Raw genomic sequence first — 24,923 nt, 5'->3', positions numbered from 1 at the left:
AGGTTAAGGAGGAGCACATGTCACATTGGGTAGATTTATTTATTTCAACTAGTCTTTTGGCCCGTTCAATGCACGGGTTGTTACTTGAATTATTTTCATATGTAGGTATGTTTTTCAATAATTGAAACTTTTGATATAAAATACGAAATAATTGTTTCATGCTAAAACTTGTAAGAAAAAAAAGAGTGAGGGTAGAACTGTGGAAGAAAATGACTTAATTTAGTTAAGTATATATACATGAAGATTGTGGGATATGAAATGACATATTGGTTTAAGTTATATTTTAAGTCTAGGAGATGAAAAAACAATTTTTATTATAATTCATTATTATAGTAGAAATGAAACACTTCATTTTTTACATGAATTTGCAAGTTATAATAGAATACATAAAGACTTAAACAATTTGCTTCAAAAAAAAAAAAAAGACTTAAACAAAATATTAAGGGAGGTGACATGTGTCATATGGGGTAATGAGTGGCTTACTGGCTTGTGATGACACGTGTCAAATGAAAAATTTGTGGTTTGTGTTTTTAAATACTAAATATAAAAGTATAGATTTTAACATATTTCTTTTTTAAAAAAGAATTAATTTATAAAAAAATTAATAAAAAAAAAAAAAAAAACTTCCCCTCTAACCACCTCCCCACCCCCTCCAAAATCCGGCAGCAACCACACCACTGCCAGCCACCATCTACCTCAAAGAGTCACAACCCCAAAACCGCTTTGCAGCACCACAATCAACCCGCAACCCATTCGACCCTCATCAACAACAATCGCACAACATCATCTTTCCCCATTCACAAAAGAAAGCATCGAAAACTCCGACCACCACCAAAGCGCACTAACAAAGCATCTCACAGCAACTTAGACCGCAAAAAAGAGTAAATCGGAGCCCAACCCCGCTGCCTCTCCCTCCAAAATCCCCTCCTTTCCGGCCACCTCTTACCATCCCCTCCAAAATCCGGCCACCTCTCTTTCCTTCGCTGCCGAAACCCCAGACCCCTCCAATATCCGGCGGTGACGGTGTGGGGATTCACGGGAATGGGGGTTCACAAATGGGGGATTTTGTTTTTTTTTTTTTTTCTTTTTGTAAATTAAAATCAATTTTTTTAATTTAAATATATTTTTTCTAAAAAGATAAATGTAAAAAAATAAAAATAAAAAATAACCAATTACAAAGTGACACGTGTCACTTTAACCCATTAAACAGGTTACCAACCGGTTTCACCCCATTTATAGAAGATGATGTGCAAATTAAAGGCCGTTTTATTGGGGGATTATCGAAAGATGGTTTTATTTATGGCGGACCGGACAAAGGTCATAATATTCCTGTCAATTTTTCCTTATTTTTAAATAATTCGACCTTTAATATCAATTCGTTCAAACTGGTCCTAACCGGTCATGTAACTTGTTATAACAAGTTATCTGACACGTGTCGACCTATGATTGGTCAAAAAATAAAAATTAATTTAAAAAAAATTAATTTTTTTAACAAAAAAAAAAATTAATTATTTAAGAAAACCACCACACCAACCAAAGAACCCTTTTCCCCAACGCCTGACTCCCCATCCCCGCAACTTCGGCCACCTAATTCCTCAACCCAGCTGTGGCGCCTGGTTTTTAGTGGACAGAAATTAGTCTATAAAAGGTTTCACTTAAGTGTCTGATAAGACTTATAAACAAAACTTAGAGTCGCCACCTTATTTTTATCCGAATAAGGACGAATTTTAGAACAGTCAATTTTAAGAAATTAAAACTTAATAAAAATCAATTGCTAACTCCATAATAGGAAATAAGGCACAGGGTTCGGGGTTTAGGTTAAGAGAATCGAACGTCTGGAACTCGTCTTCTCTTCCGTTCTATGGAAGGGGTTCTTACTATTGCGTCGTCAAAAATCAAGTTTTAAGACATATTAACCACATAAAAAATAAAAAAATAAAAAAAATAAAAATTAATACAAGGTAGGTTTGAGCGCCAAAGTTGCACTACGTACCGATCATAGTGAGAATTTGAATTCACTCACGGATCAAAACCTTCGTAGTTCGGACAAATGCCATGTTTTAAATAACCAATTCTATTGGGTTTTTAATTTGGGTTGTTGACATAAACATCATTTTTGTAAGTGGGATTTTAGTGATCTTTGACGGATTCACTCATAAAAGTAAAATGAACCACCTTGGTTGAGGAAAATCACCCCGATTAGTGATCACCAAAAATGTCTTTTTAACAAGACAATTCAATAAATGCGTCCCGATTGACGACTTTTAAGTGGGTCAAGGTATTTTTTGGAGTGAAACTGTAAAGGTTCACTATGTAATCTCACTTTGGGTTTAAATTCACTCAAGGGTAACTTTGTAAGGTTTTAAGGGTTATGTGTTTAGGCTTAATGGAATTGGCCAAATAAAACACGACACCTGTCAAGGCCTTATTTCCAAATAAAAGGGAACAATAAACTATTTAACCATATCCAATTGTCAATTAATCCATCGGGTAATTATGATGGGATATAAGTTTATTTTCATGGAGATGGATAATTGTTACAAGACTTACAACCTTATACAACTAAATAATTAATCTTAACCTCATGTTTGGAAATGAGGCCATAACCTCATATTAACTATCATTACCTAAAAACAAACAATCAAAGTTATGATTCATTCTTGTTCACAAAAAGGTTTGAAATAAGAAGGTTCACAAAATTATAAAAGAAAATAATGCTTGTTAAAACTTTTATTTATGAAGTCATCTTAAAAGAAAATTAAAGTCCTTAAAACATCATTTATTTCAAAAGTCATCTTAAAAAAAATAAGATTAAAGATTTTAAAACAGCAACATTTAGAATTAAAGTTTCTTATTTCTGAAGTCATCTTTAAAATAAGATTAAAGTTCCTTAAAATAACACTTAGAATTAAGGCTTGTTAAAACTCTTACTTCTAAAATCATTTTTAAAATAAGATTAAAGACATTTTCATTAAAACTTCATAAGTTAAGAAGTATATATATATATATATATATATATATATATATATATATATATATATATATATATATATATATATATATATATATATATATATATAATATAATATAATATAGTGAAATATAGGTTTCATATACCACCATTAGGTTCTTAAAAAGAAATTAATAAATTTTTTTTTTTAAAAAAAAGCAATTAAGAGAAAAACGTGCATATTTCATCTATCTTTTTGATAGCTTGAACTAAAAAAATCATTAAAAATCATAGAAAAATCGAAAAAATTATTGTGAGATATGGTTGGAAAGCTCTTGAAAATTTCTATCACTTGAGCTAAAGAACTGGAACTGATTCTGGTCATAAAGGTTCTTTAATAGGCCATCTTTGGGACGTGGTAAGTAGTTCTTTACTCTTGAACAACCTTTGCTTAAACTCTTAATTCCTGAGGTCTTTAAGCTCACTTTAAGAAATACATCATTCTTTAAAAAATATATTAGCCAGTCACGTGAGTGTATTAACCTTTCATATTTAAAATGCATTATAAAGAGATATAATGCAAAAATGCAATTAACCCCCCACTTTGTAACCTATCACCTGACCAATAGGCTTGACTTTCTAAAGTGGAGTAATGAAAGATTTAGGGCTAATTTAGCACCTAATATCGTCATTACCCCTATTGGTAACACCACATGAAAACAAACACATTAGTTAGCATAATAATAATAATTAAGGAAATTAAGAAAGGAATAATGATAATACCTTGAACTAGATGTAGCAATTTTTTGGATAACCCTTCTTACTAACAAGAATGAAAAGATGATTACTCCTTAGTTAAAGTGTAATAAAGAGACTAAGTGATTTTTTTTTGGAATTTTGAGATATTAAAAGAAATTAATGCAAAATAAAGCTAAAGAACTTTTTTTATGATTTTTTTTATTATAGAAAATAATCTTGAAAAATAAAACTAAATCTTAAGAAAGAATTTTTTTTGGTTTTTTTAATATAGACTAGGATACTTGAGCAATTAAACTAATATTTTTAACAAAGATAATAACAACAACAATACTTGAACTTGAAATATTTTTTTGTGTTTTTTTTATAGGAATTAAAGATAATAACAATACTTAAATAAAAAAAAAAATAGAAATAGCAACTTAATTATAAGATCTTTTAATAAGCTAATAACTTAAAAATAAAGCTAAATTAGAGAGATTTTAACTAAAACAAAGATTAGAAGAGAAATTTTTAGAGAGAGAAGTTGTAAGAATTTTTTGATGTCTTTAAAACTTGAAAATTAGGGGGTATTTATAGGAAAATAAAGGGGTTAATTTGTAAATAAAAGAAAGTAAATAAATTAAAATTCAAGGATTATTTTGGTAAATATCAAGAGTTTGGTAATAATGAGAATCTTGATATTAAATTCTCTTGTTTTACATGTAATAAACTTGCTAATCCGTTTTGCAACGCTTAAACTGATAAAATAAAGAAAACCGTAATAAATTCAACTCTAATATTCACATAATAAAAAAAAAGTTCTAAAATGCCATGGTATATATATATAAAAAAATAATAAAATAAAATATATAACCAAGTCGTGCCATAACTCAAGAAAAAAAAAATACTCACATGGTATACAATAAAAAAAAAATACTCACATGGTATACAATAAAAAAAAATATTCACATGGTATACAATAAAAGAGTAAAATATATTCCCTTGACCAAATGACCTTAAAAAAAAGGTGAACTCTTATCTTGCTTCACTCTACTAAAACACAAATTTATATTTATCATAGTCATAAAAAACAAAGACAAAAGATACAAAATTAGATCAAAACAACAGAAAACCAAATAAAACGGAAGCCAAATTCACGTCGGCGAAGCAAATCAACGTAACAAAATTACTATTTGGAATAGTGTCAAATAGTGTTTGAATAGTGATACGCAATACATAACGCATATGAAAGCTAGCCGTCCCAATTAGCGTCAGATAAATATTGATACAATTGATCCAAATTGAAATTTATTGGATACAATATTAACCGCGGGGGATAAAAAAAAAGGTAACTTAGTTCACTATTGACGATTGTACATCAAGATTTGACATAGGAACTCACAAACTAGACTGAAATATACAACATAAATAATAATAAGAAAAATAAATAAAATAAATAAAAAAAACAAAATACAGAGGAATGTCATACGTACCATGCATGCACTTCCAACAACAACACCACAAAAAAAAAAAAAAAAAAAAAGAAATATAACAAATGAAACCAGGGGGCAAGATCCACCATTTTTGCTAGAAATAATACAAATCAAGATGGTTTCTGACATGGTCTATTGATAACAATGAATTCAAGCAAATGGCTGAACAGTGGAGACTGTGGAGTACATAACCGAAATGCTTCGTGAGCTTCCATAACCACTCAAATGCATCCCTATTTTTGTAATCCCCCGTATTTTTAAATATTTTATAAATGAAAATTTATTTTATTTATAATATTTATTTGTTATTTTTCAAAATTTAATTTCAAAAGTTTCAAATTATTAATCTGGGTCGAAAATTATTTGAACAAATTATTTTATGCACCTTTATTCTACAATTTATGTCCAATCACACAAGCCTAACCCATTTGTTTACTTAATCGACCCATTATTTTTATGAGGCCCAATCTTTCTTTTTACCCTACAATAATTCTCTCCTATAAATACCCCATGAATCTCCAAAAATTTCCCACACAAAAAGGTTAGTATTATTTTCATCCTCCTTTGTTTCATTATTTTGCTTAATGTTAATTTAATTGTTTTGGGTTTTGATTTTAGTATAAAGATTATATTTTTAGTATCAAATTATATTTTAATGGTATAAAGATTATAAATTTCAGATTATATTTATGTTATAAATTTCATATTTTATGAATTATAAACCTAGGGTTTCAATTTATTGAAAATCATGATTTTAGGGTTTTTATGAACAATTGATTTAGGGCTTTTATAGTAATGATGTTTTGAAATTTTGGTGATTATAACTACTGATTAGTTTAACTTAATTCCAGATTATTTTGAACACGTAGATTCGTGTTTTAATTTTTAGATTTTCGTTCGTTAATATTAATCCCGTTTTAATCTCGATCAGATTCTGAACTCATCCGATTTTAAGGAAAAAGTAGTGTTTTCCATGTGGAAACAACGTTTTAAGAAAGACTGGCACCACCATCTCGTGGTCAAATTCAGCCTCTAAATATGATTTTCGGGCAGTTTTTGATTTTAACGAAGTTTTTTTTATACTTAAAATATTATCCTTGAGTTTGATTAATAAAATTAATTATGTTTAAAGTTAATTAAGCATAAATATATGTTTTTATTGAAGTTTTAAGTGTTGGAAATAGTTTCTAAGTACTACTTTTGATGTTTTATAAAGAGGGTTTAATCACCCATTAAAAAGGGAGATTTTTAGGGGTTTTTATATAATTTTCAGATTTTTATTAGACTTTGAACTTACTGTAATTTCATGTATAAGAGTGTATTTTAAGGTTTTTATGAAGAAAAATTAAAGAACTATATATAAGCCTTTAATTTTAACTAAAGGGAAGGTTTTAAAGTGTTGTTTGATTTGGATTTTGAAGGTTTTAAAGTAAGTTAGTATTGCTGTAAATTTGATTGATTGGGTATTGATTGAGATGTTATTATTTGGCTTAGGAGAGGAGTTTATTGAAGGTGATTTCTAGTTAGTAAAGTGGCATACCAATTCGTTTGCTCAAGGTACATACAAGTTACGAAACCTTTCTTTTAGGTGCATGTTTAATTTAAGGACGACGGATCGAGAACTTAGTATCATGTATAAGGATGACTGAGTTAAATTGTTTGGTTATACATTGTGAATTTCGTATGACGTGCACTATTTTATATTGCAAGTATTATTTGTGCTCTAATTATGCAAGGTGCGCTTAGAGGCAAAGGTATATGATTGGTGTAATGATTAATTTATTACTCATTCATGATTATGCAAGCAGGATGAGTAAAGGAAGAATTTAAGTCTTCTAAGACGAGGTTAAGGTTTTGGGGTGCCTTATGCACTCAAGGTGTTTATACACCGAGGTAGTAAAGGAATAAATAATAAATGTTGCTTGCCACTAATAAATCAAGAATTGAAATTGAAAAGTTGTTTTACTTGATTGAATTGATATTGGATTGATTGTGTTGTTATGCATATGAGTCATCACCAAGTCTAAACCTGTAAATCACGTAAAGTGCAAGATGGATGAGCAATAAAACTCTGCATTGGTGCACTTCTGGAGTAATGACAATCAGGGGTTGGGGTACATGGGGTATTAGCCGTGTACTTTTCTCAAGGCCGTCTGATCTACGAGTCTCTTATTTCAAATATTTTTCAAAACTAGGAGTTAGGTGAGATCTCATACTAACTACGGTCACGGAGTCGCGCCCGTGGTCGTTGGATGTTTATTGATGTTTCCGAAAGGAGGCATGGGGTTTTTCTTTTATTGATGTTCCAAATGGAGCATGGGTTGGACAACCTTGTCTATTGCGTAATCCAATGAATAAAAATAATGATTTACCTATTATTAATTAATGGAGTCTTGGTAATATAAATAGTTGAGTCGTGTGTTGAGTCTATAATTTAATGATGCATGATGATTGATTATTAGTAGCATGTTATGGATTTCTTAATTTATTTTGCAGCTTGTATGTACTCAGCTTTGCTGATTGCGTGCTTTGTGTGTCTTTCTTTGGTCATGGCCTTCGCCTTTCAATAACCCTGTGACGATCCAATTTTTACACTTGTAATATTGGGGAGCAGAATTACCACAGGTTCTTACACATGCAACATTCATCAGGGTTGTGGGATCTTGAGTAGAGAGTTGGTTGTTTGCATTTTATTTCTTTTGCAAGTTTGAATTTATTTTAATTCGATTTTATTCGACACTATTTCTTTTGGGTTTGAATTTATTTGAACACTGAATTTAATCACTTACTACTTTTATTGGGTTTTGAATGAGGGCCTTAATGGTTCCAAGTTGTATGACTTAATTTGGTTTCATTCGTTGGTTTTGAAACTTATTTATAACTGATTTAGTTTTTCCGCTGCTATTTTCTGATAAAGCCTTAACGTTTGAACTCGTGGCGGTAGCACGCCAGTAATTCTCTTGAATATTGTTCAGGGTCCTCACAGGTTTAAAGAGAGAATTATTGGGTTGTTACAATTTTTTCGCTCTTTCAGACGATCCCACTGACTTAGTGAAAGTATGGCAGAATAAATTAAACTTACGTGTTGTATTCATACATCCCATATGTATTCTCCTTTTACTATCGTCCATACAATACTCTATTATACTTAGATAAATATCGATAGGCTTGGTCCGAACTTATATTTATCGGATCAAGTATTAACTGCCGGACAAAAAGACAAAGACAGTATAACAAGCGTACATAAAAGGAGGTCCCTTTAGCGCTATAGCATATAGTACTCATTTAGGTGTGGGAATGTTTGTCATTTCCATGTATTGGTTGGACATGAGTCTTTAGAGTAGTGGACTTTATAACTTATGTAAACTGGTCATATAATAGGGTAGTGCACAAATCACAAAAAAAAAAAAAAAAAAAAAAAAAAAAAAAAAAAAAAAAACTAGATAAAATAAAAAAGCACTCTAACAGTCTAAGTGAACATATTAATATACTTACTATACTCTAAAGGGTTAAACGATACTTGCTTATAAGGAAAATGACATATTCCCCTGGCGAGACAAAAAATATTGTACTTTATACTATACGATTTTTATACATATACGTATAAAAATATGGTCTAAAATACTTACTTTTACTATAAAATGAAATTACCCTTATCCAAAATCTCCACTCACCACTTAATTCTTATCTTCTTCCATCTTCCTCCTTACCCGAAAAAATCAAACAAAAACCACCATTAAACTCAACCACCATGCTTCAAGAAAACCAGGAAGATCAGCCTGTCTTCACCTTTGAGGAAGACATGAGGATGATAAGGGTGTATTTCATGTACATTGTGGGGCTGGTGGTCCTCCTAATGGTTGTATTAATTTACTTGTTAATCCATAAGTAAAAACCCGAAAATTACTTCGGTGGAGCAAGGTAGAAATGCATGTAGTGTCAGTTGTACTTCAATATTTTGTAATTTAGTAGTTTAGAGGTACAAATTATAACATGTATTTTGGGAATTATGAATAAAAATCATTATTATTACTCGTTTTCTTTGTTTTAAATAATAAAACGAGCGTCATTAAGTTTATAAAAATAATTAGCAAAATAATAATAATTATTTGCAAAGAAAACGATAACTATAATAATAAAAAATAATTAATAATGATAATTACGAAGGTAAGATCAAAATTTGGTGTCTACACCAGCACTGACGTCAGCGCCGCTTGATCCTCCTCCCCGTTTCTCCGTCCTGATTCCGGCTTCTCAGTCGTTTCTCCATTCCTGTGCCGCCCTAATTTCGGCCTCCGTTAACCTCCCCCGTTCCTGGCGCGCCGACCTCACCTGCCACCCTCCCCTAAACCACCGTCAAACCCCCTCCCCTGAACCACCTTCGAACCCCCTTCCTCCTTCACGAAACCTCCCCCTTGAACCACCCTCAAACCCTCACGAAACCAAGGTTGCCTCTCTTTCAACCACCGTCAAACCCCCTTCCTCCCTCACGAAACCAGGCGTGTCTGAACCCTCGAACCTCCTCCCTCCGTGAGGAAGCCAAGCGCCGCTAAACCTCCTCCCTCCGTCACGAAACCACGATTTTTGGCTCCCATCACCCTCCCTTGCCTCGATTTCGGCCGCTTAGCCCACCTCTCTCCTTCCCCCGTCACGTGAGCTCCGTTCTGATGGTCTGGTGGAGTATTGTGGTGGCTGGGGCTTGTGGTATGGTGGATCGGAGGAGGTGGATGGGTAGCTGCTCCTTTATTTTATTTTTTAAAATTTTTTTGTTTAATTTAAAATTTTAGACAAATTGTATGGTGACACGTATCTTTTAAACCAAAAAAAAAAAATTACCTTTGTAACAGGTAAGCGGTAACTTGTGACCATTGGGAGAAGATCGGGGGTAAAGGTGGGATTATTTAAAAATAATCCAAAGGTGGGATTAATTTTAGCGGACGGCCCAAAGGTGGGATTATTTTGGGCAATTTTCCTTATTATTATTAAAATTATTATACTTACATTATTTTTTAAATAATTATGTATTAGTGTATTACAATAATGGTTGTTTTCGTTTGTTTCTTGGATGTGATTTTGTGGGTTTTGGGAGTGATTTTGTGGCTTTGTAAAAGTGATTTCACGAGATCTGGTTTATATGGTGGGTGATTTCACCAATTCCAAAAACAAGGACCCGGTTCATACCGGTTCCGGATCCAAGTCTTAAAATTTTGGGCTGGCGATTATATGTGATACCTACCTAATTCAATTCTTTATAAAACTCTCAACCCACTATCAAACAAAACCCTAAAACTATGAACCTTCCCTTAACATTTCATTCTTAAGCCGCCCTCATTCTCACTCAACCCCTCTTTTACTCTTTTACGGTACTTCTTTCTCTCTCTTTAATTTCCTACCTCTAAAAAAACTTGTTCTCAACTTCTACAAGTGTTTTCGTCCTTTTTGATAATTTAAGAGTTTCTTCTTATTTTGTGCAATATAATTCGAGAATTGCAAAGAATGAAGCAATGGAAATGGAATATCACATTTTTTTACATAGTAAATTTGTAATTGTTTACTAAACTTTGACAAAACAAAATAATTTTATTGACGTATTCAAAAATTAATTTTGTAGTTCAAGTTTTAATTTAGTTTTAAATTTGGAAAATAATTGAAAAAAAGAAATGGGTACCCGGTCATGGAACCAATTATAATCTCGCACCCAATTATAATCGGTTTCGGATCTGGGTTCACTGAAATTGACCGGGTACCCGATCTTGCTCATCCATAAAAATAACCATAATAATTACCTTAACTCAAGGGGAAAAAAAAAAAAAAAAAAAGGTCGTGCCTGTAACACCTATGCAGGTGTGCCAAAAACTGTTGGATTTTCCAAAACCCCTAAATCAATAAATTCTATACCGAATTCGTTGTATGCAAATCAAATTATGTAACATTATGCAATTTTGATCTGATTTTTGAGTATTTATTTTGCTTAAATATGGGCATACATTTGTTTATATATTATCAATTGTTTTTTAAGGGTTTGTTCTATGAATTTCATGAGCTGTACTTGAGATACATGTCTTACCACCATATCTATTCATTTAGTATGCTTTTTCATTAAAGTAAATTATAGTTAATTTTGATAAGATAATTAGTATTTACAAATCTTTTTTCAAGTCATGAAATTTCAAGATGATTATCAAAACAATCGAAAACAATTATAACAAATATTTAAACCTCTTTAAACTAAGTATGAGATGATATTCATCAAGGCTCGTATGGGTCCGAGCCTTGTAATTATTTTAAGAGTTTATGAACATGATCAATATGTAGCCAATATTATTTTATTTCAATTTTTACATTAATATACAATATTGATATAGTGTCTTAGATATATATAGTTTCTAACATTCAATCATAGGTTAAGTTTCAAAGTTTGGCCCTCTATATTTTATCGGTTCATAATCCGCCACTGGTGTCAATCAAAGTGTAACATTTAAAAAGATCTAAGACAATTAGTTAGTTGGTATTCATAATTTTTTTTTTTTAACAAAATAGTATTCATAGTTTTTAATTTTTGATAGAATACGAAATAATCTATCGTTATTTTGACACATTTACTCTATTCAAAATTAATTGTAAACTAGATGAAGCCCGTGCGATGCACAGTTTGTTTGAATCATCAATCAATAAACCTATACTAAAGGCGAAACTAGGAACGACACTTGTCATTTCTTAGTTAAAAATTTTCCCGCCTTTTTTTCTTTCCTTTTTAGTCTTTTGCCATATTTTAATGACATCCATTTTATAAGGGTCCGAATCCTCTATCCCACTCATATGTCCCATTCCATGTCTCATTCGTTTTGATTGGTCCACGTCACTTTAAATATCAATATTAATATTAAAAAGTTTAATGGCAAATTAAATTAAATAAATTTTACATAATTTATATTTTAGTCCTTATCTTTTTTTTTGTTTCTCCTTTACACAATTACGTTTAATTCAATTGCATCATTTTTTTCCTGTATACTACCTCTATAACTCTAGAAGAACCCTAATTTTTTTTTTAAAAGTTACCTCAATTTATTCTTTCTCTAATTGCATCCATAAATACTAAAGCACTACTTCACTTTAATGGATACTCCACGAGAAGTATTGACAAGCGATTTCGACAATTTACCATACGAGGTATGATTCTTATTGAATTACGTATCTAAAATACTATATGCACATGTTTTGTTTGTTTTTGGTCATTAGGGTAGCTATTAGAGCGCATATTGATAATTACTATTAGTATAAGCCATAGCATTGTCAAAATTATACTGCGTATATAGTTGTTTAGGTTATGAATGATTGTATTTTTATTGATTTTTATATGCGATTTTTGGTGGTACAGAATTGTCATTTTGATAAAGAAATTGGGTCATTACAAACTAGTCGTAGATTATCTTTTGAGGAGCATGAGCAATTGAATGATAATGATGATGTGGTCAATAACTCTAAAAATAACTTTGAAGATAATAAAGTTGAAGAAGATAATTTTCTGCCAAATATGAATGAAATTCACTCAAAGTTGCCCAATGAAGCCATTCCAATGATAGGGATGGAGTTTGCATCAGAGAATATAGCTTATGATTTCTACAACGGATATTCTAGAGCTATTGGATTCAGAATCCGGTTAAGTAAATCAGTTTTATTTTTGTGTGTGTGTTTTCTGCATTTTCAATTTCCTAAAGGTTTTGAATTTACAATGAAGTTGTATCTTTACTCAATTATGAATTTTTATAATAATGATTGATATGCTCGGATTGTTTTATCATGTCTATCAAGGATTCTTCTAGAGTTATAGAGGTAGTATACAGGAAAAAAAATGATGCGATTGAATTAAACGTAATTGTGTAAAGGAGAAACAAAAAAAAAAAGATAAGGACTAAAATATAAATTATGTAAAATTTATTTAATTTAATTTGCCATTAAATTTTTTTAATATTAATATTGATATTTAAAGTGACGTGGACCAATCAAAACGAATGGGACATGAAATGGGACATATGAGTGAGATAGAGGATTCGGACCCATTTTATAACCTAAGATAATAGTTATTTCCATTTTAACAATATATTTAATTCAATTATACTCAATTAAATTTTTTACATATATTCTATATACAAAGTACTAGGAAACTTTAAGTTACAAAAATACTAACATAGATTGTATTGGAATATATTATTTTACAAGATTATTATAATATTGTCAATATCAATTTTTTTTTCCTTCAACTTTTATCATATGACAATAAAATTTATTTTAATTAAAAAAGAAAAATCATTTTGGTACCATACTTTGTATTAATCTTAAAATTATACATAATGTTTATAAGAAAAAAATAATTTTGTAATAGTATACTTTATACATAACATATATTGGAAAATTAAACCTAATTATTCTAAATATTTTAAAACCCCGGCCTACTACTCATTAAAACATAATTAAAAAGTTGATTATTGAATACTAATTATCCTAAAGTAAAATGAACTCAACTTAATTTTCATATTATGTCGATTAATGTATGTCAACAATTTAAGGACAAATGTATATGAGTTCGTATATTGGTACTAATCTAAGTTTATTTTTTAATTTTCTTATATAAAATTTTATAGCTTCTAATTTTCTATTACTATATTTATTTATTTATACAATTCAATTTAATAACCTTTATGTATTTAGTATTGGTATAAACTAATTAAAATTTAAGTTATTTGTTTACAAATAATTTTTTTTTTTTTGGATAAATTATTGTTGAATTAAACCATTATTTATTATTTATTTGCTATAAAATTTAATTATGACCGTGCATGGCACGGGACTTAACCTAGTTTTTACAATATATATATATTATTTTAGTACATATATAAGAAGGAATTTTGTAACATGCACATTTAGTACATAATTTATGCACATTTAATTAAAAAATAATGCACATTCATTTTTACTTTCATTTTCCCTCTTCACCGCAAAAATCTTTATCTCTCCTCCATTAAAACTTATTTTGTTGAAGTTCTAATTTCTAATTCCAGAGATGAAGAAGTAATTGTGGTTATGGGTACAAATCTAGCTAGTATGTAATTAAAATATGCATCCTTATGTAAAAAGCTCAATTTACACATTTGTTAACAATTATGCACATCACATTTAAAATACGCACATTTTTTTACAAGAATAATGCACATATAGCTTAAAAATTTTGCACAATTAAATTTTACTCTTTGCTTCATTGTCTTATATTCTAACTTACTGTCCACGACTCACAAATTGAAGGCATGGATGAATTTTTATTTATTTATTTATTTATTGAAATATGATAACAAAGGTTTTGAAATGAGATGATCATGGAGGAGAGAGGGAGAAATGATGGGAAAAGAGAGGATCAGGTATGAGAGATCAAGAGAAAAAATTGGGGGAATTTATTTTTTAGATCTTAAAGGGAAGAAGGAGAGGGAAAGGAATAAGGGAAAGAGAAAGGAATTGGAGAAAACAAAATTTTATGTTATTTACAGATATGCCATTAATGAAACATACAATATTAGTCAATTTTGCTTGTGGCGCATTTAAATTAAATAATTCTAAAATAAATTAATAATCTCTTAATTTAATTGGTTACAACTAAAATTTATAATCTTACATGGCGCGCTAAGAAAATTAAATCCTACGTGGCTTTCTAAAATTTCGGGAAAAAACTCCCCTTTATATATATATTAGAATAGAATTAGATTTTGAAAAAAAAAATGTTATTTTGACATATTCCTCCATTCCAATATTAATTGAAATACTATATTTTCATTGATAATTTTTGTCAAGAGAATTATAAGAAATTAAACCACATACTAAACACAATAGACTTAGTTTAGAATGGACCTCCCTTAAATTAAATCAATGCAAATTATATATAAATGAGTCTTCTCATGATGTGCTTAATCATCCTCACAAATATATGTAGCTCAAAAATGTCATCACAAATGTGAGCAGCTATAAATGATTCAATCGTTAAAAATGAATGAAAATAAATACCACGTAATTCGCTTTCGAAATATAAATTAAGGATAATTCTCATTTATAATTTTTTATTTTTTAAATTTTTTTTCCACAATTTTGGCCATTTGTGTGAAAATTGTATTGAAAATGTTATTGAATCAAATGACTTGGAAGTACGCAGATTTTTTCCTAGTCTCGAGACTAGCCATAGGTGATAGGAAGCTGGTCTGCACTATAAAAATAAACATTTGCTGGAAACAAACTGAACATTTACTAGAAAAAAAATGAACATTTACCAGAAAAAAAAAAACATTATTTAGTAATTGAACATTGCAATATATAAAATGAACATTCATAATATGGAGCCCACTCTTATTTAACTGATCCTTCCTTTAAACGATGTTGCTTTCTTTTTTAGCTAATATTTCCAATTTTATTTTCTAGCTATATTTGTTTCCTTTGTTGAGTATATAGAGTATTTGTTTTCATTTAATTCAACCTTTCTCTCTCTTCTGGATTTTACAATATTTTCTCTCTCATTGTTCATATTCGATTTTTTTTTGGATTTCTGGTGTTGAATTGTTTTACAAATTCAAGGTATTCAAGATTTTCGATTTTTTTGTTTAAGAATGAACATCATACTGCATGAAAATGAACATTTAATTATTGAGAAATACAAATGTTTTCTCTCTCATTGTTCATATTTGATTTTTTTTTTTTGGATTTCTGGTGTTGAATTGTTCTACAAATTCAAGGTATTCAAGATTTTCGATTTTTTTTTAAGAATGAACATCATACTGCATGAAAATGAACATTTAATTATTGAGAAATACAAATTTATTGTAAAATATGTTCAGTTAGAAAATGTTCATTTTTGTTATAGTAATTGTTCATTTTTGAACGAGGGACCATAAATATTTACCTGGTCTCGAGACCAACCTTCAATTTTCTGAACGAGGGACCATAAATATTTACCTGGTCTCGAGACCAACCTTCAATTACTGTTGGAAGTATGCAGTGCAAAAAATTGTCATGCCATGAGCCATATTTCCAAGATTTGTACATATATTCTTGAATAAATAATTAAATACACAAATCTTTTTAGGAATTTTAGGAGTATTAAACCGAAACAAGATTGCACTTTCGCAAACAAATTCTCTATCGGTTTGTCGGCCTCTACAGTCTACTCGATTAAGTAAAACAACCAACAACTAACAGCCAATTAATCGTGCTTACACTCCCTCTCATTATCTCTAATCTCAATTCTAAGTCCCCAAACAAACATAGAAATTAGAAAACACCAACTCTTTCTTTCCTTCCTTCCTTCCTTGAGTTACCGCCATCTCTTTGACTCTCTCTCCTTTGACTTTCCCATGAAACTCCCACCACCTCTCCTCTCTCTCCTCCTCCTCTCCTCCCTCTTCCTCCTCCCACCACCACCTTCCACCACCGCAACAACCACCACCTTCTCCGGCGAACCCTCATACTTCTCCTTCCTAATCTCAACCAAAGGTTTAAACTTTCTCAAAGACTTGCTAATTTCCAAAGCAATCACCACTTTAACCCCTCTTCAAATCCCCCAAATTGATCGATCCATCCAAATACCCTTTCTTGGGAATGTCTTTGTTCGATTATCCAACCTTTCTCTTCACCAAATCAGGGTTTCTAATTCCCATATTACCCCCGGAGACTCCGGTATCGCCTTTATTGTTTCTGGGGCTACTGCTAATATGAGTTTGGATTGGTATTATTCTTATTCTTCTGGTTGGTTTTTTCCTTTGCAGTTTTCTGATCATGGGTTTGCTTCTATTCAGGTATTTTTTAATTTTTAGTTTTTTGCTTTTGGACTTGGAATTTGCTCTTGTTTCTTTGATTGGAATTGAATTAATTGTATGTATACTGTGTTTTATGTTGATTGATGTAATTCTTATGATACTGATCAATTATCATGCCCGGTAAGGCGGTAACCAAGCTTGCTTGGTGGACTTGGTGGGTAACTCACCTTGTGACAAGTTCGAACCTCACCAACTATGTTTGTTTGGGAGTAGGAATTTACCTCCCCTTTACTCTCAAGCGTCGTGGGTTGAGCGTAAAGGGCTCACACTTTTTGTCAAATGAGACTCACTGGGTCATTCTTGTTACCCCAAAAATATGATGGACACACTTTTTATTAAACTATGGTTCAGTAAAATTTAAATAAAATTATCATGTTCCAGTGTTGGTCCTGTCTCCGAAAGGTGGTGTTTGAGGCGGTTGAGTGCATTTACATTGGATACATGATAGCTATAGTATAAGCATTTGAATGTGGAATTTGTGGCTTTCTTTTGTTTTTATTGGAATAAAATACTGTATCTATTGTCAATTGGACTCAGTTTCTGTGTCCTTTCAGTCTCTATTCAAGTTTTAGTGGAGGGTGGTACCTATGAAATCAGTGATTTATGGATTGAATTGAAGTATTTGTTACATTTGCATCAAGTCTTGTTTACGGCTAAATTGGTCTCAATGTCTCATAGTAGTTTAATTTCCCAGACCTTGCTTTAATATGAATTATTTTGGAAACTTTTCTGTTAGTTGTGTCCATCATATTTATTTGAAATGTTTGCGTGTGGGATTCGTGACTCCAGCATGTGGCCCGTAAAAAGTGTAAGGTGAAGTATTTTGTCATGCTAAGCATATTTTTAGGGACCTTAGGAAAACACTTGCAGCATTTTTTATCTTTTAATTCATGCTGTCTCCACCAAACAGTCTTCCTCATGACTTGAAGCATGTTCTTAGATGCAATGAGCTCCATAATAAAATTACCTTTATATCAGTGTAGAAAAAGGTGCGCCTAGGTGCTGAGCACTCGGCGATTAGGGTAGAGTGCCTTTATTGCTCTAGGCGAGGCGCATTCAATGAGGTGTGCATAAGAAATTTTTAAAAATTGTTTTATACCGTGTGCCTCACTTCAAAGAGGTGCACTGAAGCTCGCCTAGGCACAGTAGGACCTTTATCGCCTTATTGCCCCTTGAGCGAAGAAGAAGAAGGTGGTTGATGGAGGAAGTCAAACAGTTATCTTAAACTCAAAATGATTGAGAAGAAGTTTTTGGACATCAAAATAGAGATTGGAAGAAAAATAAGGAATTGAAGTCGTAACTGATATCATATTCTAATTATTCTTTATATGATTTGACATATGTTGATGAGTGATAATAAATCTATACAAGCATCATCCATGAAGTCTTCCATTTGGGGCCAGTCTACTTACATCCAAAACACATTTTTTGAAGTTGACTTGCTGAAAATTTCCTGATAAGGTCAATTATCTAGTCCATACAACTATATGACTAGTAATTCCATATTAACTATTCTGTAAATATATGTTATGTAAAAGGTAGAAGGGATGCAAGTGGGCCTCACCTTGTATTTGGAGATCCAAGAAGGAAGGCTGAAACTGTCGCCTGTTGAATGTGGTTGCTTTGTTGAAGATCTCTCTATCAAATTGGATGGAGGTGCATCCTGGCTTTATCAAGGGTATTTATCTTATAACTTCTTCCGGTGGTATACTTAAGTGAAATTTGTCCATCATTTATATTCTTGTGCATCTAGATTTATTTATCAAATCATTAGTCATATGATAAATCTGTATGACTAACAAATAACAACTACTACAACAATATCATATTGTTGATCCCAGATGGATAGAGTTGGTTGCAAAGGACAAGATGACATCTCCGTTATTTGTTAAAGCAAACCTTTCTCATTCATTCTCCCTAACCATTTTGGGCCAGTCCAGTAATGGAGTAGGGGCAGAAACAAATGTGAAGATGAGAGGTGATAATGGGAAAACAATAACAATAGAGGATAGTTACAAGCATTTGAGAGGATTGTTCTCTCACAAAATGTAAAACTATAAGGCTCTGCCTCCCATTCTGACCAAAAAAAAAAAAAAAAAGTAAAACCAACCACTGTTATCTCTGAGCAACGTACTACATTCCCTATCTCTGTCAATCGGCTATATTTAAAAGATGCAAGGCACAAAAGGTCTCTGGAGCCTGTTAGGCAATTGTACAAGTCTAAATAAGTAAATTAGATTATTATAATACCTTATTTTGAATTGAAAAAGATAGGGGAAAAAAAAAAGAGAAGAGAAGAGGGGAGGGGAGGGGAGGGGAGGGAGGGGCAGCCATGCAACTATCTCAAATTATTAAAATAAAAAAGAGAAATAGAGAAACGGGAGGGAGGGGAGGGAGCAGCCACGTGACTATTTCAAATTATTAATTTTTTGTGGCACCCATTAGTCCATTACCCAGATTAATTTTCTTTTTAAGAAAAAAGAATAAAGAGGAACAACACTAAAATCTTTGTAGAAGAAGTGATAACAAACGAAGAAAGCAGAAAAGGATGCCAGGAGGAGCAATGAAGAGAGAGAAAAAAAACCGAAGGGTGAGGGTAAAGTACCAACCTGAAATTGCTTTACTGGTGACCTCCATCTTTGATTCTTGAGGAAGAGGGTGGACCTTAGAGGGGTTTTTTTTTTTTTTTTTTTTTTTTTTTTTTTTTTTTTTAAATTAAAAAAAAAAAAAATGATTTAAGCATTGAACTCTCTTTTTGGAATTTGGAGTCAATTGTGTAACAAGTTTTTGTTCTAGTAGCTAATCTCATTTTGAAAGTAAAGTGTGTCTAGTCATTTTGCGCTGACGTCTTCCATAATCCATATCTTGAGAGTTACTTATTGGCTTGTCTCCACTTGAGAAATAGGCTGACTGCACTTCTACTCTATGATTGCTAGCTCTCTACATTTAAATGTACTCTACATTTAAATGTAGAGACAACTCTGCTCTTAAGATCTGCTCTCTGTTTTTATTTAGGTGAAACACTTTTCTTTTCATGCTTGTCAATGCATAACTTTGACCAATAATTTCAATAAGTATATATTATAACAATTGAATATTGATTAACTATTCATTGAGACAATTCCTCGCAGTATCTACAAGACTATTTTTTTTCCCTTATGTATAGTCACTAACATTAGTCAAAGTGGATTAAGGGAGTATTTTTTTTAATTATTTTTTCATTATGTGTAAGTCAGCAAAATTTAAGAAATTAATATGTGTGATTAGTGTAAAAATAGAATTGTTTCATTGAACAGAAAAAGGAGGAAGTTTATCTTCACACGAATGCCAAAATGTTGGTCGATGTCGGATAATATAGAGTTAATATGACCAGTTATAAATTAAATTTGCATCAGCGACTATCTGACAATATTAACTTCTCACTTCTTTACTCTTTCAAGGCTTGTAGATGTTTTTGCTGGACAAATTGAATCTGCAGTGGAGGAAGCTATTACCAAGAATCTTAACGAAGCAATTTTAAAGCTCGCTTTGTCTCTTGAAAGCTTACCAAAACAGATACCAGTTGATGATGTTGCGTCCTTGAACGTCACTTTTGTAAATGATTTACTCCTGAGTAATTCTTCCATTGGATTTGAGATCAATGGTTTATTCACTCGAAGAGATCAAGCATTGGAATACAAATACAAGGACCATTTATTTCATAAAGAAGGTTCCTTCAGTCCAACAGATCAAAAGTGGAAATCAAATTTCTATGAGGAGCATGTGCAAGCCTTATCTTGTCGTGATTCATCAAGAATGGTAGGAATATCAATTGATGAAGCCATTTTTCACTCAGCTTCCAATTTGTACTTTGAGGTAAGCTCAAATTCAGATTGATTCACGTGTTAGTATTCAGCTTTTGTTTCCCCTTTGCATTTCTCTATGTTGAATAGCAATGAAAACCTTGTGACTTCTCATCCTGGAGCTTGAAATATGACTTGAAAGCGGAAAAGTAGCATGACCTATATATGTTGATTTGAGCTTTCTACTTTTGATTGTAGAAAAATTAATTTGTCATCAATTTATTCTGAATTGCTTGCCAATTTCAATTATTGATGATTATGCAATTCTTACAATATTAAATACGGCTCAAACAAAAGAACATTTCTTATTAATTATATAATGAAAATCTCCTGGAAAATAGGTTGATTTTATTAACAGATTGAACTTGTGAAGGAATTTTCAATTCTGCGTATAAACAAGCAAATATGAATGATGTCCTATCAAAGGGGTGGCCTATAGCAGAAGTCAATTGAAAACCTTAGCTCCAGTGACTGGTGTTATGAAACTAAATGAAAATACCAGTGAATGATACAGTTCAAGAAATAAAATGGGATGAGATAAATCATAAAAGTGATGTATGGCAAGTATTTTCCATGTGCAAATTGGTTATACATATGAATAGTGGCTTTGCTATGAATCTAGTATGTATTCTTTTGCTAACATTTTGAATTGGCTTGGGTCAAAACAAATAAAATCAAGGAAATTTTCTACTTGATTACATATTTTGTTTCCAGCATGATGACAATAATGACAGCATTTTCTTAATTCAAGGGGATTTTAGTAAAGCCATTAAAGTGTTCAAAAAAGAACTTCAATGAGGTTTCTATTATATAAATTTTTAATACTAAACAAGGAGGGGAAATGAATGATATTTGTAAATGACTGATAGTATGATAAGGAAAAATCCTTTTCCCCAGCAATGACAATTTTATCGTTGATATAAATAATTACTACTTCTTTTTGAGCTTATAATTAATTCCCACATTACAGTAAGGGTGCTTTTGTCATTTTATGTGTGATTATAATCATTATATAGCATAAAAGGTTTTGAACAGCGTAGGGGCAGTCTTTTCATTTAAAAGTTAAAACTTGTTGGCTGATCAAACTGATTAGATATGTATTTGTGGCTAGGCAGGTTACTTGAAATGGATTGTGGATAAAATACCAGATCAGGCTCTCCTGAACACTGCTGGTTGGAGGTTTATTATTCCTCAGCTTTATAAGAAATACCCAAAAGATGATATGAATTTGAATGTCTCGTTCGTTTCTCCTCCAATTGTAAGGATTTCCCCCCAAAACATTGACATTATTGCCAATGTGGACTTGATAATTGACGTCTTAGAAGGTGGGCAAGTAATACCAGTTGCATGCATATTACTGGTCAGTTTTTCCAACTTGGGCTAATTAGCTGACTATTTGTTTGCTCTTTGTTCTATAGCTATTAGTTTTTTATTTTTTATTTTTATTTTATTTTCTATTTTCTATTTTTTTTTATTGATTGACAGTTGTAGGTGCATGACCTATTACTTTTATGTCATACATATCGAAATCTGTTAGTTGCGTAATCTAGCAACCATGATTATAAAATGTTAACATGATGCTTAAGCACAGCTGTTGACCTAGTATGATGTTTTCTTGAGCCACTGTATCTTATGGGGCTGGAGAGTTCAAATGGGCAAGGTAGAGCTTCTATCTTGGCAGGCACTTTGGTTGAGATTGTTTTTAGAAGCTCCTTTTTGTAGTTTTAATGGTGTTTGATAGTCGTTACAGTTGGATTGAGGGGCTCTTTAAGCTAATTGGTACTTACTGCCTTAGTGGCTGTGTTGGGAAGGGTGGGGGATATTGCAGGAGGTATGACTAATATGCATAGATCTTTAGAGGGTAGGTTTTTTTAGTTTCATTTGGAGGACATCTAAATAGTTGATTATAATTTTTATTAATTGTTTCCAAATACTCCCTCCGTTTTTAAATACTTGTTCCACTTTCCTTTTCCAGCCGTTTTTAAATACTTGCTCCATTTTCTTTTTTGGAAACCTTTTACAATATTTAATTCATTTCTCACATTTGGTGGACCCAACATAATACTCTCTCTCCTCCTATTCTTCCACTACTTTTGATTTTTACAATTTTTTATTTTCACAACTACCCCACTACCTCCATATTTTATTCCTTTCTCTAATTTCTCCTAAAACTCCGCGCATGGAGAAATGGAGCAATTGTTTAAAAACGGAGGGAGTAGGAGTGTAGTTACACTTTAAATGACCTGGCAGTTTTCTTAGTGCTAGTTCAGAGTATGGCTGCTTTAAATGAGTAATATGCATAGAGGCTTTTTTTGTTTCATTTGAAGGACTTCTAAGCAAGTGATAATAATTCTTAATAATAGGGGTGTAGAATTCTTGAGTACTACATTCTGTTTTGTCTTTTGCTTAATAACATGTGAATGTTGAATATATCTTTGTTGCATGTGAAGCGTGGAATTCCTGTCTGTATCAATTTTGTGCACTTTCTAGATTAACCAATCAAGTTTATAAGCTTATTGATCATTTTGTTGAGCGCCTATAGTTGGGAGTCATTGCCTGCATTGTCACATCAGTTGCTTTAGCTGGCTTTTTATTTCACATCATGAGTTATGTTGTTCACTTCACGCTGTGTATTTGTCTTAGGAAATTCATGCTTCTGGCTTTGTAAGAATAAGAGGTAATGATCTTGGGGGCAAGGTAAAAGTGGATGATTTCAAAATGGCATTAAAGTGGAGTAAGATTGGTAATCTGAAGATGTTTTTGATACAGGTAAATGTCATTCAACTTGTGTTTACAGTTTTTTAAAATTGTTTGCTTTCTGTTTTTCCTTTAGGTATTTGTGAATAAATAGTAGTTTCTAATGTTTCATAAAAATTGTATCTATTTATTGACTGGACAGATATCTAGAGGAAATTCAAACCTCTGAATATTTGGCCTAAATTTGACAGATTTAGTCTTTTTGTTGATCGAAACTTCATAATACTGAATATTGATATTGTGGTGTGTGCTAGTCATGCGTTCTGCTATGCTTCTACTTTAGGATCTCCTTTTATTTTTGAAGACTTAATTTGAATTGAATTTTGGGTAAGGATGACTGAAGTTTTTTTAGTCTGCATTTGGGACTTGACCGCTTCTTCTTTTTTTTGTTTTTTTTTTTTGCAGCCTGTTATAAGGACAGTGGTTGAAACAGTTTTCGTACCATATGCCAATGCACGTCTTTGGAAAGGGTTTACGTTGCCCATGTTCCACGGTTTTACCCTTGAAAAGGCCATAACAAATTACCTAGACTCCAGTCTCGTTGTTTGCAGCGATGTAGCATATTCGGAGTCGGATGATCATGTCAGGCTTTGATAATTGATACAGATATCATAGGATTTTATGTCAACTCAGAGTCAAGCGGAATTGCTATTTGCTGCAGTGTATCGGGGTAATGGGTAAAGCTGCATACATTTTGATCCTGTATACAACCATCTGGGTGCCTTGCAGACTACGTAACCTAACATTGTGGATGAAAACAGAGGCAGCTTTGCTCTTTGTACTTCATATAACAAAATGTATATATGGGTATGATGATACGATCAAGCTCCGCGAGTGTAATTTCTGTGTGTTATATGTAAATTATGCATAAGCTTTGTTCTCATAAAAAAGTTAGCATGTTACAGTTCTCAGTTCTTCATTAGAAGTACCATTCAAATTGTAAATACACTAAATAATGCTATGGAGTATCATTTGGAATATTTTGAGGTAAATATATACGTAGTAGATACTTTTATTTGGCAAGTTTTGGCACCAAGCATTTTTTAAACCTTATTCTTGAGTTTATTTAGTTTCGAAAAGAGTGAAACTTTCAAAGTAGAATACCTTAGACTATGGCTGTGCACCGGCCCAAAATCAGACCGGACCAGGACCGGAATCTCACACTTTCACATACCGGAGACTGGACCGACCGGAATCTCACACTATATATTTGTTCTAACCATTTTAACTAATTTTGTTTCACAAAAAGATTATAAGTGAGAAACTATATGAAACAGATGAAGGAATTTTTTTT

The 24,923-nt window shown here is 31.6% G+C and overlaps 1 protein-coding gene across 1 annotated transcript; it reads left to right on the top strand.

Annotated features, from left to right (window-relative positions):
• The first annotated feature begins 16,487 nt into the window (after window positions 1-16,487).
• Window positions 16,488-24,609, top strand: LOC145558271 (putative BPI/LBP family protein At1g04970). The gene is made up of 6 exons (XM_081619459.1): window positions 16,488-17,009; window positions 18,569-18,708; window positions 20,471-20,885; window positions 21,984-22,232; window positions 23,516-23,641; window positions 24,035-24,609. Exons 1-6 carry the CDS (start codon window positions 16,569-16,571, stop codon window positions 24,221-24,223), a joined length of 1,560 nt encoding a protein of 519 aa, XP_081475585.1. The 5' UTR covers window positions 16,488-16,568; the 3' UTR covers window positions 24,224-24,609.
• Window positions 24,610-24,923: the final 314 nt, after the last annotated feature.

This window comes from Chenopodium album, chromosome 9 (genome assembly GCF_948465745.1).
Source record: "Chenopodium album chromosome 9, dcCheAlbu1.1, whole genome shotgun sequence".
NCBI classification, from domain to species: domain Eukaryota; kingdom Viridiplantae; phylum Streptophyta; class Magnoliopsida; order Caryophyllales; family Amaranthaceae; genus Chenopodium; species Chenopodium album.
This window is presented reverse-complemented; position numbering and strand designations above follow the sequence as displayed.